At 45.7% G+C, this 17,429-nt stretch overlaps 1 protein-coding gene across 1 annotated transcript in view; it reads right to left on the reverse strand.

Annotated features, from left to right (window-relative positions):
* Nucleotides 1-17,429, reverse strand: part of SLC12A8 (solute carrier family 12 member 8) — a 146,347-nt gene that overhangs the window by 98,913 nt on the left and 30,005 nt on the right. Inside the window, exons 3-4 of the mRNA XM_036352933.1 lie at nt 16,274-16,465; nt 2,821-3,052 (exon numbers count right to left, since the gene is read on the reverse strand). Of these exons, the coding sequence (XP_036208826.1) occupies nt 2,821-3,052; nt 16,274-16,465 (424 nt within the window). The remainder of the gene's footprint in view (nt 1-2,820; nt 3,053-16,273; nt 16,466-17,429) is intronic.

Raw genomic sequence — 17,429 nt, forward strand, 5'->3', positions numbered from 1 at the left:
AGAAGTAAAATATATTAGCTACCCATAATCTCCGCAGAAAGACAATCGCTGTTAACACATAGGCATAGTTCCTTCCAGTCTTTCTTCCAGTCTTTCTTCAAATGTCTATGTATACTGGTATATCTTTTTTTTTTTTTAAGGAGTTTAAGTCATTCTGCTAAATCCATTCAGAAGGTTTATGATCTAGTTTTAGTTTGGATTTTTTTACCCGCAAAAAAAGTATCCCCATATAAAACATCGGTGATACCAAAAACAGATTATAGAGGGGGCAGTTGCTATGGGAATGATCGAAAATAAATTTCATTTCACACTGCACCCTGCTAATGTACTGACCAGAAGGAAGAAGAAATATTTGGAGTAACTTAGACGAGCAGCCAAGAAAAGTTCTAATCAAGAAGAAGGAAAATACATCAGTCTAGTGAGGTTTCAAAGAGGCCAGAGCAACTCCCTGCAATTTAACTAATGACCTCCTTCCAGCAACCATACAGATGGAGGGAGAAGCACCCAGGAATCAGATAATATTCTCGCTCTTTCATGGACAGTTTGATGGCCAAGCGGCAGCAGGTCTCCCTCAGGTTGTGGCTTGTCTCTACAGGAGTGCAAGGCCAGGAAAAACAACCGCCCCTTCCCTCCCCTGGCGATGCTCCAAATACTGAGCAAGCTGCCAGGCCAGGCTCTGTCTGGACACCACATTGTCCCTTGGCCTTAGAGTGGGTCTTGGGGCCCCTCTGTACGTGCTGGGTCATGGGGACTCTGGAGGCCCTGGGGGAGGGACCAGGATGCCAGGTAGGGGAACTCAGGGAGCTCAGGGCAGTGACTATTTTCCAAAAGAAGAATTTTAATGTATGAAGAAACGATACGGCCAGATCAGTGTGTCGCACCAACTAAATTCTGACCTTTATTCAACCAGCATTTTTATGAAAGACAAGCCTGTATAGAATACATGTCAGGAGCAGCCTGAGGGGGGAAAGCAGAGCTGCTATCATAAAAAGACAGCCAGTAGTATGAAGACAGGCCCCGCTTCCCACTCAGGGAACAGCTCAGCTTTAGAACCCCGTAGATCTGGTTCATTCCCAGCTCTGTCATGCAGTACCATCTTACCTAATAAAGATGGAATATGCAAATTGACCATCACACCATAACAGTCAAGATGGTTGTGCCCCCAGCAGAGGCAGGGATTCCATAACACAAGATGGCTGCGCCCACACTGGAGGCTGAGTTCCCGTAATGAGCCTTAACAAGCAATCAGCAAGGACCTGAGGCTGTGTGGTGCTGGGCCAGGGCAGGGGACCTGAGGCTGTACCCCCCCCCCCCCCCGCCTGGTGGGGCTTGACAGGGGACCTCAGGCCGTGCCTCCCGCCCTGGTGCTGGGCCAGAGGACCTGAGGTTATGCCCCTCACCCCGGCGCCAGGCCAGGGGACCTGAGGCCGCACCCCCCACCCGGCATGGTTTGACAGGGGTGGGGCTGGCCAGGTCTGGATCTAGCCCAGGCACGGCCGGCCGGGTCTGGGTCTCGCGTGATTTCAAGGCACACATGGGTGGGCAGGGACTTGCCTCTGGTTCCCATGGCGTGCCCCAGACTCTGACAGGAGGAAGATTTTCATATACATTTTACTAATTTTCTTTTATCTCTGACACTTCTATTATAGAGAAAGGGCAAATAGCAACATTAAAATATTTCCTCTAATTAATTCCCTTTTAATGTGCACAAATTCCGTGCACCAGGTCACTAGTGAATTTTATAATCTCTGAGCTCTGACTTCCTCATCTGTAAAATGGGTATAACTGTTCCCTCATGAGGTTGTGGGAAGAATTACATTTGAGATGCTAACAAAAGGCCTGGCACAAAACTGCTCAGTCAATTGCAGCTGCCATCACCACTACCATTGGAGGCAATTGTGCTGTGGACCAGTTTTCCTTTTTCTCTTTCTTTTCCTTTTCCTTTTTTAACACAGCTGGTGGCCGTATCTCCCTTTCCTGTTCATATTCCAATGCAGGTACCTAGTCACTACTACCATATACAGACAGAGTCCCCGGAGTGTGAACTATCAGTCAGTTAACCCTCTCTGCTGCATCCTGGGAAGAGCTTTGCACTCTGGACAAAAAGACTTTTGCTGCCAAACCAACTCAAATCACAGCATTACAAAGTTATGGACACTCGGGGTAAGACCTTCTCACTCAAAGCATAAGGGTTGAGGATTAGAGTTGCCGACCTGAGGAAACCCAAGTTAGAGCAGTGATCCATTGATTTTCAGTACCTGACACCATTTCAGAGTATTCCTGCCTGTTTATTTTCTGTCTTTAAACTTAGTTAATAGATTTATATATTTACTTTGAAAAAAAATTTAATAAACAAAATTGTAGATAATCAAACCTATATCTGCCTCCATCTCCCAAAAAATGACAATTAACATTTTTTATGTTTGCATCAAGTCCTTTTAAATAATTTTTTAAATATGACAGATAAAAAAAAAAGTTAGTCCATTTTCTTCCCTATGTCCAGCTCTATTTCTTGCCTACTCCCTTAATCACCATCATGAATTTGATGTTTATCTATCCAGCTCAATGTTATCATCTTACCTAAATTTTCTGGGTTCTTCTAATAGAAAGAAAATAAAAAGAAACATGGAAAATGTTCTAAGTGAAAATGTCTATGTGAGGAGGGCCTTTCTGAAGCTACACTAAGTGTAGCCTCTGCACCAAGACATACCTACTCACCTGCCCAGAACAGCACACACTGGTAGGTAGAGCATATGGGGGGTGAACTTCAAGAAAGCGGTGCAGACGCTGTAAGGCCAGCGTCTGACCTCCCAAGCTTACCTGGGTCCAGGTGTGTGAAAGAGCCCACCACGAAGTCCAGGGTGGACACGGCCAGCAGCAGCAGCAGCAGCAGCTGCAGGCGGATGATCCATTTGACACCTGCTAGGTTAATGCCCAGCAAGGCCAGAAGCACCGCAACTGAAATGCCTCGCACGGCCCAGATGTTCCTGAGGCTCAGCAAATCTGAGATGGATTCAGCGAAGCCGGTGATGTACATGGCACCTGCAACACACTGACAGGCAGTTCTAGGTAGGAAGAGTCAGCCAGAGAGAGAAGCACCCAGAGACACGGGCCAGAGCTGCCCGGCCCTAAGGACCCCACTCACCCCCGTCAGCATGGGACATGGGATCCAGCATGGAGCTGAACGAGCCGTCCCACCCAGGAACCCTGCCTCAGCCCCATTTCTTCCCATCACCTCTCTACCATCATCCAGAGGGGAGGATGAATACCCACCCAAGCCTAGAGCTAGCGGATGGCCAGCGCTAACTCACATGAACAGATCAGGGGAAGAGGGTGGGATTCTGGGCCCAGAGTCTTTGGGTTTCTCTGTCTGAGGTATTCAGGAACTAATCAGAGACCAAAAACACACAGGGGGTGCCATCTCAGAGCCTGGGAGGGCACGGAAGCAAACCCCAGTTTTTCTCCATTTTTTTGTAGTCACTATTATTTTTTTTTTAAATATATTTTATTGATTTTTTACAGAGAGGAAGGGAGAGAGATAGTTAGAAACATCGATGAGAGAGAAACATCAATCAGCTGCCTCCTGCACATCCCCCACTGGGGATATGCCTGCAACCCAGGTACATGCCCTTGACCGGGATCGAACCCGGGACCCTTCAGTCCGCAAGCCGACGCTGTATCCACTGAGCCAAACCGGTTTCGGCGAGTCACTATTATTTTTAAAAAGTATCTAAAACTTGGAAATAAGAAAAAACGTAAGCCACACATCTTTTCAATGTCACATAGAACAAAGGCTACCCAAGGACCACCTCAGTGAATGTATTTAGAGTTCTACTCACTGTTTGCTATTGATTAAATATATTAAATGTCCCAGAATTAGTGGTTACATGTTAACATATAGATTTTTCCCCCAGCAGAGATGCAAATAACTTCTTCCCAGTGGGACAAATAACCCAAAAGATTAGGGTTTGCTGTTCTGTAATACACTAATCCAGCGGTTCTCAACCTGTGGGTCGCGACCCCTTTGGGGGTGGAATGACCCTTTCACAGGGGTCACCTAAGGCCATCAGAAAACACATACATAATTACATATTGTTTTTGTGATTAATCACTATGCTTTAATTATGTTCAATTTGTAACAATGAAAATACATCCTGCATATCAGATATTTATATTACGATTCATAACAGTAGCAAAATTACAGTTATGAAGTAGCAACAAAAATAATTTTATGGTTGGGGGTCACCACAACATGAGGAACTGTATTAAAGGGTCGTGACATTAGGAAGGTGGAGAACCACTGCACTAATCCATCTTGTGTCTAGCCCAGCAATCTTACCCTTACATTTATTTATGAAGTTGCCCAACTGTTAATTTATGGACTTGGTCTGTATCCATCTAGGACCCATACCTAGCATCTCAACTGCTCTTTAGCAACTTACTGGCTCCTCCATTAACTGAGTTAGATAAAATCTTTCATATATGTTTACTTTATATTTTCCTAAGAGTCATGATTTTACCTTTTAAAAAAGATTTGAAACAAGATCTTAAGTAAATATTTGAAAATAACACCAGCCTCACTTTCCATAATTCCTCAGCCTCCTTTTCTCGTCAGCTTCCTCCCTCACCAGCCCCCAGGAGGCGGGTCACCACAGCTCGGCTCGGCTGTTCTCAGAGGGAATGCATTCTACTCGGGCCTCCATCGGGTTCCTCCTCTTCCACGAAGCCTTCACGTACCCCCTTTTTCTGGATAAATATGATGCTGACTACCGGTGCCATGCAGTTAATTCTCTGGCCATATTCTGTTATTTAGTGCATATAAGTTTTCTCCTCTGCCACCACCAAGAATGCAAACATCTTAAAAAACAAATATGCTGATTGCACCTCTTAAAACCCCCTGCATTTGCTAAGTACGTTGCAAGCATTCAATAAACACTTTGTAATATGTTTACTTTATGAAAAGTACCTTGGAAAGCAGGAGCAGTTAAGTTCCAGCCTTTTATATAAAAGCCAGAAGGTCATACAATTTCTGCATTTGAGGGGAGCTCACAAAGAGGCCCTGCTGTTCACTGAGATTGGTTCACTAGACGTACCAACGTTGTCAATCTCCCCCAAATTTAAATTAGGCATTTCCTCTATATTTGGGTAAAGGGGGAGGGAGCCCAGTCAATGTGGGGGAAATGCAATCAGCTCTGAGAGGGAGACAGATGAAATGTGATGATAGAAAGAAAGATAGATAGATAGATAGATAGATAGATAGATAGATAGATAGATAGAGATAGATCTTTGTTTCCTGCATTCACCTCAAAACTCAAACTTACGCTTGACTAAATACCAAGAGTGTGATGGGGATAATGGTGCTAGTTCATCAGTATTTGGGCAGGTCAACAGGACTCTTCATGGTCAATTGTGTCAGAGATTAAAAAACAATTGATAACCATGTGGTCATGATGATCATCTGTGTGGGCATCTCCTTCCCGGGCATCCGTTGTCTCTGACATACAGAGGGGGATGCCCCAACTTGAACGTGACCATCTGCATTTGGAGCTTCCAAACCGAGTGCTTCCTGTTCCAGCAGGAGAACAACGTGTGCTCACAGGAAGCGGGCCACGCAGTAAACACTGCCCTCTTGCAGGTTCGCACCTGGAAACACTGTGTAGCCCCCAGGAGGCCAGTAACAGGAAAAAGAAAAGGCCCTTGGGGATGCGTGAGAGAGCATGTGGTTAGGAGCACGGACCGTGGAGCCAGACTATCTAAGGCCAAATCCTGGGACTTCATAAAAGGAAATACGAAATTAATGAAACAGAGGGGAAATAACAAAACAAAAAAAAGGACACAGTGAACAAACACTGATCTTTTAAAAGATCAATAAAATCAAGAATGAGAAAAGGAATAAACCTACTCTTACAGAAGAGAGTTAAAAAATGAAGGCAAGGTGCCCTGGCCAGGGTGGCTCAGTTGGTTGGAGCATCATCACCGTGCACGGAAAGGTTGCCGGTTCAATTCCCAGTCAGAGCACATACCCAGGTTGTGGGTTGGGTCCCCAGTTCTTACAAGAGGCAACCAATCAATGTTTCTCACATCAGTGTTTCACTCTCTCTTTCCTTCTCCCTTTCTCTTTCTCTAAAATCAATTTAAAATATTTTAAAATATATTTTGTTTTGGTTTTTTTTTACAGAGAGGAAGGGAGAGGGAAAGTTAGAAACATCGATCAGCTGCCTCCTGCACACCCCCTACTGGGGATGTGCCCGCAACCAAGATACATGCCCTTGACCGAAATCGAACCTGGGACCCTTCAGTCTGCAGGCTGATGCTCTATCCACTGAGCCAAACCGGTCAGGGCTAAAATATTTTTTAAAAAAGAACGAAGACAATATGAACATGCTAGACATGATGGTACATTCACATTATGCAAATCTAAGTCACTAGTTTAAACGCACAGACTCAACATGGCCTGGTGGGATGTCCATGACTTAGTAAGTAAGAAACACAGGCAGGGAATAGGGCGTGAAATCTGTCCGCATTTCCATAACAGCAAGCAGCACTTCAAAAGTCCATCCACGTGTGTAGACGAGCAGGGGAAGCTGCCCTGAAAGGGCACGAGGCGGTCACATGGCTACCTCGGGAGTGTGAGGGGACACTCGCGTGTTCTTTACTATCTCCACTGTGTTAACTGGTTACAAGGAATATAATTCTGTAATTTTTAAAATAATTTCACGAAGGAAAAATAAAAACAAACCTATTAAGAGCACTGTTCTGTTTATGCAACAACTACATTTGGGTTCATACAACACAGTGCATCCACGTGGAGAAAAGCAGCCCAGGACCCCGGTTCCCTGCACCCAGCTCCTGCCAGCAAACCCAGGCTGGCCGGAGCTCCGCCTCTCCCAGGAGGGGAGTGGACAGTGACCACTAGCCCGTCCCCAGAGCGATCCAGCCACCCCGAGGCAGTGCACCTTCCAACCATGACGACTCCTCTTCGTTGGAAAACATCCTGTTGGTTTGTTTAATGGATAAACACCCCCCGAGTTTATCATATTTTTTTAATTTCTTTATTGGTTAAGGTATTACAAATGTGTCCTCATTTCCTATTAACCCCCAACCTCCCCCCCACACACACACACTCATGCTCTCATCCCCCTGTTGTCCGTGTCCATTGGTTTGGCTTATATGCATGCATACAAGTCCTGTGCCAGAGGGCTAGAAGTTTCTCTGTGGAGAACGAACAGGGAAAAGGAATGCCTGTGATGATAAACTTTAAGAGGAGATAAAAATACTTTAAAAATATATCCACAGAGAAACTTCTAGCCCTCTGGCACAGGAATCAGGGGGTGCCACCTCCCATTTTAAAGGGAGAGAGTGACCTATTTTCAGGGTGTAAAACTCCCTTCCAATGTATTTTGTTTAGAAAAACTGTACCTCCACAATCACAGACAGTTTCTTGTCTTTGAGAACCAACCTAGAAGACCAGGGCTTCTCCTCCACAGGCCTCCCCTTCTGACACAAAATCCCTAGTTCAAGCTTCGAGTTGGCTGACCCTATGTCCCCACAGTGAAAACCTCAGGCTTTTGTCAGGTCTTCTCTTGTACTGCCCTGCTTTCGCACGGGGTCCAGCACAGAGCATGGGAGCCATTAACAGAAGCTTTTAGTCATAACGGTACAGGCTGAAGCTGGACATTTTGGTGTGTGGGGTAAGCAGCCCCAAAGAAGCCCCCAGGTCCACAAAGGTGAGTGGGGCAGGGAGTGAGGAGGGGCTTCTATTCACCGTCTCTTCCATGGCCAAGGGGTCTGGTCCACACAGCAGGCCTGCCATCCACATCTCAGAGGGACGAGGGGGAAGGGCTTGGGAGGTGCAGCCCTTTTGCAACTTTTAAAAATAATTATTTGAAGTATTTATATCTCCTATATTTTGATGTTCTAGGGCAAGCATGTCAAACTTGTAGCCCGCAGGTCGCATGCAGCCCACAGCGAATATTTTTGTGGCCCAGCCAATATAACGGTTTATAAGAAACGTTTTAATAAAAATTTTGTAACTTAATTTTTACAATATCCTGTTATACATAACTAGAGACCCAATGCACGAAATTTATGCAAGCGGCTCAGCCCCTGCTGCCACAGCAGCTGCCTCTGCCTCAGTCCCCAACCACCGTGGTAGCCACCTCCTCACCCCCTGCCACGGCAGCCGCCTCAGCCCTTGCAGCCCCGGCTTTGTCTGGGAAGTCGTCCGGAAGGATGCCCAGAAGGACATCCAGTCTAATTAGTATATTACTACTACTAATAATAATAATTAGCTTTTATTATTATAGACTAGTGGCCCGGTGCATGAAATTCATGCATGGGCGGGGGCGGGGTTGTCCCTCAACCCAGCCTGCACCCTCTCCAATCTGGGACCCCTCAGAGGATGTCCGACTGCCAGTTTAGGCCCGATCCCTTTGGACATCCTTCTCGCAATCCGGACCCACTGGCTCCTAACCACTCACCTGCCTGCCTGCTTGATCACACCTAACCACTCTGCCTGACAGCCTGCTCGCACCCAACTGCCCCCCTGCTGGTCTGATTGCCCCCAAATACCCCCTCCCCCCGCCAGCCTGATCACCCCCAACTGCTCCCCCTGACAGCCTGCTTGCCCCCAACTCCCCCTCCCCCCCCACCTCTGGCCTGATCACCCCCAACTGCCCTCCCCTCCTGGCCTAATTGCCCCTAATGGCCTCTGCCTTGGCCCTGCCACCATGGCTCTGTCCAGAAAGACATCCAAAAGGTCTCCCAGAAGGTCTCCCGGTCTAACTAACATATTACCCTTTTATTAGTATAGATTATTAATAACGAACTACAACGTTCACTAATGACTGATTACTATAATCGTGTTGCATTCATTTCCCTTATGCGCCTTATGTGCAGGCACACCATTTCTCCCCACTAATACTAGCAGCAAATATTTTAGCAGCCGATTGCCTCGTCATTAGTCTTGTGTTTACTTGTTTGGTGTGTGCAACAGGAAATATTTCACTTTCGAAGAACCAGAAAAATAGGTTTATTTGCGTTATGCTTATTAATCTGTGTAGTTAGTCAGTGTGTGGTAAGTTAATGTTTAAGAAAATATATTAATTTTAATTAAAATGTTCTATTATTTTATGTTAACAATTAATCATTTATTTCAGCCCTTTGTATTCAGCATGTCTCTATCGAAATAAACCTATGTTTATTTGACAATTGAAGCTTTTGGTTTTTTGCGGCCCACATAAACTTAAACCTTGTTTATTTGGCCTGTGTTAGCCTTTGAGTCTGACATGCTTGTTCTAGGGCAAAGGTTTGCAAACTTCGCCCCACTGGCCAAATCCTGCTCCGCCTGCTTTAGGAATAAAGTTTTATTGGAACAGAGCTATGCCCATTTCTTCAGATTGTGGCTGTGTTTGTACTACCACAGCAGACTTGAGTAGCTGTGACAGAGACATATGAGTTACAAACACTGAAATTTGTACTGGCTGGCCCTTTACAGAAGAAGCTCGCTGACCCCTGCTCTAAGGCAAACAGGCCATCTGCTCTGGCAATCATTAAAAATCAATGATTCCCTGAGCAGACATGCCCCGAAATGAGGGCATGAGGGGTTCCCAAGAATTATTATTACTTCTTCTTTCAAACTCTGGAGGAAGAAAAATCTCAAATCAATGACCTAATCATCTATCTTAAGGAACTAGAAAAGAAGAGCAAACTAAACTCAAAGCAAATAGAAGAAAACAATAAAGATTGAAGCAGAAATAAATGAAGTAGAGGCAAGAAAACCAATAGAGAAAATCATCAAGACCCAATCTTGCTTCTTTGCAGACAAACCTTTAATGGACTGACCACGCAAAACAGAGAGAAGACTCAGATTATTAAAATCAGGCATGAAAGGGAAAACATTACTACCAATCTTAAAAAAAAAAAAAAGGATTATAAGGGAATCTGTGACACGCATGCCAATAAATAAAATAAAATAGATTAAATGGGTAAATTCCTAGAAAGACACAGACTACCAAAACTGACTCAAGGAGAAAAAGAAAATCGGGATATGCATATAGGAGAGAAAGAATTTGTAATAAAAAAACTTCCTGCAAAGAAAAGCCCCGGACCAGACGGTTTTACTGCTAAATTCTTCTAAACATCTAAAGGACTAACACCAATCCTTCACAAACACCTCCCAGTTTCATTCCATGCAGCCAGCATTGTCCTGATACCAAAACTAAACAGGTATCACGAGAAGATTACATACCAATATCCTTCATGAATATATTTGCAAAAATCCTCAACAAAATACTAGCAAATGGACCCCAGCAGCATAGTCACAGGATTATGCAGCAGCCACGCCCTGCTCCAGAGCCCAGCCGTGGGCAGCAACAGATGAAGCAGAGGCACTGGAGGCACCAACCAAGGGGGCAAAGGTATTTCTGACCGAGGCCCGAACGAAAAGCAAGCAAAGCAAGCAGGGAAGCGATGTGATAGCTGCTCGCAGTAGCTGCCAGTGATCAGAAAACATCTTGCGAACATCTTTTCCTCCAAATCAGCCCACGTACAGGAGAATCAACATCCTACTGCTCTCTCTCTCTCTCTCTCTCTCTCTCTCTCTCTCTCTCTCTCTCTCTGATGGGGCCTTCCCACCCGTTCGGCACTGGTCCCTCGTCTGTAGTATCTGCTTCAGGAGGCAAAGTTGTTGTCTACTCAGGGAGCAAGAAAAGTGTCTATCTTGCAGCCTGCTTGGCTTTGAATAGCAGAAAAGTAAAAAATCAGTGTATAAATCCCCAGGGTAATAAAATAAACTGGCTGGTTGTTACTCACCTTCCAAGCCACTATGCTTAAAGATCTCTCTCCACACTTCCGGTCAAGATGGCAGCATAGGTGAATGCTGCACTCGCCTCCTCCCAGGACCACATCAAATTTGCAACTAAACTACAGAACAACCATCACTGAGAAGTGCCTAAAGTCTAGGTGAACACAGTCCTCTATCTAAGGATATAGAGAGGCCACATAGAGACTGGTAGGAGGCCTGGAACAGGCTCGTCCCACAACCAGGTGTGACGGTTAAAAATCAGGATTTCTCAGCTGGCGAGGAGCCAGGGGTCCCAGCCCCAGACCAGACTCCTCAGCCCAAGGTGCCAGTGCCAGGAAGAGAAGTCCCCTAACTTCTGGCTGTGAAAACCAGCGGGGATTGTGGCTGAGACCGAGGCTGCTAGAGTCCCAGGTGTTCCTCTTAAAGACCCTGGCAGGCACTTACTCGGACTCACCCACTCTGAGCCCCAGCTCTGGGGCAGCAGTTCAAAATGTGCCAGGAACATAGAGGGAAGAAAAAAATTACCTGGCATCACGGTGAGGGCTGGAGGGGCAGCTTTGTCCCAGACAGAAGTACTGGCAGAGGCCGTTGTTCCCTTGATGAGCCCTCACCCTGCAAGCACAGGGGGGCTCCATATCTGAGTCTCCATCAATCTGGCTAACACTGTTCACTCGCCCTAGTGATTCCCTGAGACCCCGCCCCACCCAAGAGTTTACAGCGGCTTTTCCTGTCTTGGTTCAAACTGCCAACTTTCCTAAAATCTCTCAAAGGTTCACAAACCCCAAACAAGCAGCATTGGCCTGAGCATGCCCCACGTCTCTGGCACCAGTGGCAGCCAGCCTCGGTTTGTAGCTTAGCCTCTCTTAGACACCTCCAAGTCCAGCACAAGTACCATCTGCGGATCACTTTGTGGCTCATACCAGGTGGGCCCAAGCAGAGCAAAGGCAGTAGGTGACCTTGGCCTGCACCAGATTCCCTCCCAAAAAGCCTGAGAACCAACACACCCGGTGGCCAGCTTCAGACCATAACAGAGCATCACTTAATGACCTCCACAAATGACACACCCAAAGGGTGGACTCGGCAGGCACCAGAGCTCCGCTAAAGTGATTCCTGCTCCATGGGTCAGCCCCTGCAGAGGCTACTTTGTCACAGTCACAGCCAGTTCTCACAGCCAATCAGCTGAAGGGTCAATCCCTCCCACTGGCATGCCAACAACAACCAAGACTCAACTACAACAGGAAGGAACATATCACCCACACAAGGGACTCACCTGGAGCACCCGGCTCGAGTGACTAGGGACTGCACCACAGGATCCCACAGGACACCTACTAAATAAGGCCACTCTACCAAGACTGGGAGGTGAAGAGGCTCTACTTAATACAAAGAAACAGACACAAGGAGGCAGCCAAAATGAGGAGACAAAGAAACATGTCCCAAATGAAAGAATAGGACAAAACTCCAGAAAAAGAACTGAACAAAATGGAGACAAGCAATCTACCAGACACAGAGTTCAAAACATTGGTTATAAAGAAAAACAAAACAAAGCACACATTAGTTATAAGGATGCTCAATGAACTCAGTGAGAACTTTAGCGAAGAGATAAGAAACAAAAAAAGGAGATAGAAAATGTAAAAAAGAACCAGTCAGAAATTAAGAATACAATAAATGAAATGAAGAATACATTAGAGGGAATTGACAGTAGATTATATGAAGCAGAGGATCAAATCAGCTATTCAGAAAAGAAGGTAGCAGAAAACACCCAATCAGAACAGGAAAAAGAAAGAGGAATCCAAAAATTTGAGGATAGTTTAAGGGGCCTCTGGGATAACATCAGCATACCAATGTTCACACCATGGGAATACCAGAAGGCAATGAGAGAGAGCAAGGAATTAAAAACCTATTTGAAGAAATAATGGCAGCCAATCAATGTTTCTCTCACTAACCTGCTATAAAATAGACACAAGTCCAGAAAGAGCAGAGAGTCCCCAAAAAGATGAACCCAAAGAGACCCACACCAAGACATATCATAATTAAAATGGCAATGGTTAAAGACAAAGAATAATAAAAGCAGCAAGAGAAAAGCAGTCAGTTACCTACAGGGAAGCTCCCATAAGATTGTCAGCTGATTTTTCAACAGAAATTTTGTAGGCCAGAAGGGAGTAGCACAAAATATTCAAAGTGTTGGAAAACAAGGACCTACAGATAAGATCACTCTATCCAGCAAGACTATCACTTGGAATTAAATGACAGATAAAGAGCTTCCCAGGCAAGAAAAAGAAAAAGCTTAAGGAGTTCATCACCACCAAATCTGTATTATAAAAAATGTTAAAGGGACTTCTATAAGAAGACAAAAAAAAAAAAAAAAAGATAAAAGCCCTAGCTGGTTTGGCTCAGTGGATAGAGCATTAGCCTGCAGACTGAAGGGTCCCAGGTTCAATTCTGATCAAGGACACATGCCCGGGTTTCGGGCATGATCCCCAGTAGGGTGTGCAAGAAGCAGCTGATCAATGATTCTCTCTCATCTGATGTTTCTATTTCTCTGTCCCTTCCTCTCTGAAATCAATAAAAATATATTTTTAAGAAAAGATAAAAAACATGGATAATAAAATGGCAATAACTACATATCTATCAATAATTCTTTAAATGTAAATGGATTAAATGCTCCAATCAAAAGACATACGGTGGCTGAATGGATAAGAAAACAAGACACATACATGTGCTGTCTACAAGAGACTCACTTCAGATCAAAATATACACAGACTGAAAGTAAAAGGATGATAAAAGATATCTCATGCACATGGAAACCAAAGGAAAGCTGGAGTAGCAATACTTACATGAGACGAAATGGACTTTAAAACAAAAGGTATAACAAGAGAGAAAGAAAGAACCCAGCAATTCCACTTCTGGGTATTTATCTGAAGAAACCCAAACACTAATTTAAAAAGTCGTATGCACTCTGGCCAATGTGGCTCAGTTGGTTGGAGTGTCGTCCTGTACACCAAAAGGTAGTGGGTTTGTTTCCTGGTCAGGGCACATACCCAGGTTAGGGGTTCAATCCCAAGTTAGGGCGTGTGAGGGGGGCAGCCAATTGATATTTTGCTCTCTCTTTCCCTCCCTCTCTTTAAGATCAATTTTTTCAGGAAAGACATATGCATTCCTATATTCATTGCAGCATTGTTTATAATAGCCAAGATATGAAAGTAACCTAAATGTCCATCAATAGACAAATGGATAAAGAAGTGGTACATGTATACAATGGAAAATTACTCAGCCAAAAAAGAGTGAAATCTTGACATTTGCAACAACATGAATGGACCTAGACCAGTGATGGCGAACCTATGACACACGTGTCAGAGGTGACATGTGAACTCATTTTTTGGTTGATTTTTCTTTGTTAAATGGCATTTAAATATATATATAAAAGGCTAATATGCAAAGTCTCTTCACGGGAGTTCAATCAGGAGACCGGGAGTTCAACCAGGAGGCCAGGAGTTCTATCATTCACTATGACATGCACTGACCACCAGGGGGCGGCGCGGAACAAAGGAAGGCCCCAGCCGGCAGCCGGAAGGCCCTGATCGGCCCTGATAGCCAGTCAGGCCTAGTTCCTCTACCCATGCACGAATTTCATGCACCAGGCCTCTAGTATAGTCAATAATCTATAATAATAAAAATGTAATATGCAAATTGACCAAATGCCTGAACAGGAGAACGACCATCTGGACAACCACACTATGACACACACTGGCGCCAGGCCAGCCAAGGCGGGTGTGATGTGATTGGTCAGGGGGCCCTGCCATTGTCCCATGATCGCCCTGCAGAGGGAGTCCAGGCCACTGGCCAGCAGGGTGATCGATTGGGGGGAGGATGGAGGACTCCACGATCACCCCAAAGAGGGAGGCCCAGGCCACTGACCAGTGGGCTGCGGTGGGTAGGCGGGGCCTCTCTCTACAGGGTGATGGATTGTGGGGCTCCAAGACTGCAAGAAGGCACAGGCCAGGCTAGGGACCCCACACACACAAGTGCACGAATTTTGTGCACTGGGCCTCTAGTGTTGTAATAGCTATGTATGGTGTCAGATGGGTACTAGACTTATCCAAGTGATCACTTTGTAAGTTCTATAAATGTCCACTCATTATGTTGTATACCTAAAACTAATAATATTGTATGTACCAGTAAAATGTAATTTAAAAATAAAAAATTATTTAAAAATAAATAAAAATGACAATGGCAACAAAAAAAGATCTTTCTCTAGTAAAGGCAAGTGGTTTTTAGGAGTTCAGTGACATTCTGTGTGCCTCCCATGCATTGGTCCTACACACACACACACACACACACACAGAGCTTTGTGCTGTTGGAGAATCAGATGTATTGATGCTAAAATACTCTGCCCCTGCTGCTTAAAAATAAAAGAAACAAAACCGATACTTTCTTTGAAGATACTCTTGTAGTATTACTAAGTTCTAAGTAATACTACAAATTCTTCTCATTAAGCTATTTTTTCAACCACCCACCACCCTTTGCACAATCATAAAAGCCTTTTCCACACTAAGAAGTGCTGACAAAGAGCTGCTTCTTAACGTCTGCATTTGTTTCCTCTGCATTAGGTCGCCATCCCTGTGTTTCAGCTAAAGAAGCCTCGTGTTTCTCCCACCTCGCTGGTTTTCTGAGAGCCTCTGGCCACCCTGGCGATGAGGCCTCCTCATTAGTATTCTCCTTCTCAGACAGGCGTTCACACAGGGGCTTCCAGCCTCCTGGGAAGGCCGTCAAGTTATCCATGCACGAGAGCTCCAGCTCATTTGAGAAGTGCCTGCTGCAAGGGAAGTCCTCTGGCATAGGCAAGATATCCCCTCTTCAGCACAAGAGTGCCCCAGGAACCAGGCCACTCGGCTGCCACCTGGGCTCCAGCCACTGTCGTGCACTCACCTCCCTAGAAAGCCCAGGCCCTGCCTCCCTGTTCAAATCAGGACTCCATGAGGCAGGCCTGGTGGAGAGCAAGGACCACTGACTAAGGGTCAGGGCCTGGATGGTGGGCTGGGCTCTGCCGCTGAGTTCCCTTTCAGAGCCCCAGTTTTACCATCTATAAAATGGGGGCAGTTGTCCCACCCTCATCTCTCTCAAAGCCAAGTTAGAATGTGGATGAGCTGAAACCGGTTTGGCTCAGTGGATAGAGCGTTGGCTTGCGGACTGAAAGGCCCCAGGTTCGATTCCGGTCAAGGGCATGTACCTTGGTTGCGGGCACATCCCCAGTGGGGAGTGTGCAGGAGGCAGCTGGTCGATGTTTCTCTCTCATCGATGTTTCTAACTCTCTCTCTCTCCTTTCCCCTCTGTAAAAACTCAATAAAATATATTTTTTAAAAAAAAGAATGTGGATGAGAAGATGGTGGCAAACAGTAGGCAAGGGAAGAAATGCCACTCATGCTGGAGGCCTCGGGACACAGTTCCCCTGCCCCAGCAGCCCAGGCTCACCTGTCCAAACACATAGAGTAGCCCGATGGTGCCTCCGGTCTGCCCGCCCAGGACTGAGGAGATCATGGAGTAGACGCCACCGCTGCCAATGCCACAGTGCACCCCGACTCCGATGCCAGACAGCACGGTGACGAGGGCCACCAGGATGACGAAGGACACCAGAAACATGCCCATGAGCACTCCCGTGTTTCCCTGCAGAACAACAAGGAGCAAGGTCAGGGGTTAGGATAAGGAGGCCCCACCAAATGCAGCCCCTCGAAGGAGCATTGACCACCTCTCCCCCCGACCCCCAGAGGTGGGGCAAGTGCAGTACCACCAGAAGTAAGGCCAGATGAAGGGAAATGTCCTTGTTTCAAATTCTTCAATGACTTCCCATCATCCCCCGTAGAGTAAAGTCAAAGCTATGTAATACACTGATGAGGCCCCTCCTACTCTGTCCCCTCTTGCCCTCCCCAGTCCCTCTCATCCTTTTGCCAACAACACCCCCCATTCACTCTGTGCCCCAGCCTGAAGTCACATGTTCTCTCCCCAGCACCCCTCACCATGCTGATCCCCTGCCTCGAATGCCTTTCCTGCTCAATTCCTTGCCAGGTTCCCTCCAGCACATCCTTTAAGACTCGGTGCTTCGGGGGTTCCTCCTTCAGGAAGCTGTCCTGTACCCCTTGCTCTGGGCCCCCACAGCACCCATGACTTAGTGCTATAACAGTACTTATCTCACCGAGTCTACCTCCAGGTTGGTCTTCACCTCTGGGCTGTGAGCTCCGAGGGAGCAGGATTATGTTTTATGCAGTTTCTCATTTTGCTGATTTTATATTTTTAATGAAATTATATCATTACTTTTTCCTTGTGTGCTTTTAATTGTCTTCACATGATAATAAAATATCCTGCACCAATCTTTAAGTTTCCATGACAAAACTACCACTTTCACACTTTCCAAATTATAAATATGCTGCCAAATTATTTAGTTAATATTGTCTATTTTAAAAATCAGTTGGGCATGACCTCTACCTGCTTTAATTGTGTGCCAGCTCCTAGAAGCGCTACCTGATTTTTGGCATCCCACATTTGCCTTTTTTTCCACGATCAAAGGTAATTTTTCAGGTGAAACTAATGTCAGAACTGGAAAACAGATCACTTTAGGGCAAAAGGATGTATT

Source organism: Myotis myotis, unplaced genomic scaffold (assembly GCF_014108235.1).
Source record: "Myotis myotis isolate mMyoMyo1 unplaced genomic scaffold, mMyoMyo1.p scaffold_m19_p_2, whole genome shotgun sequence".
In the NCBI taxonomy this organism is placed as follows: domain Eukaryota; kingdom Metazoa; phylum Chordata; class Mammalia; order Chiroptera; family Vespertilionidae; genus Myotis; species Myotis myotis.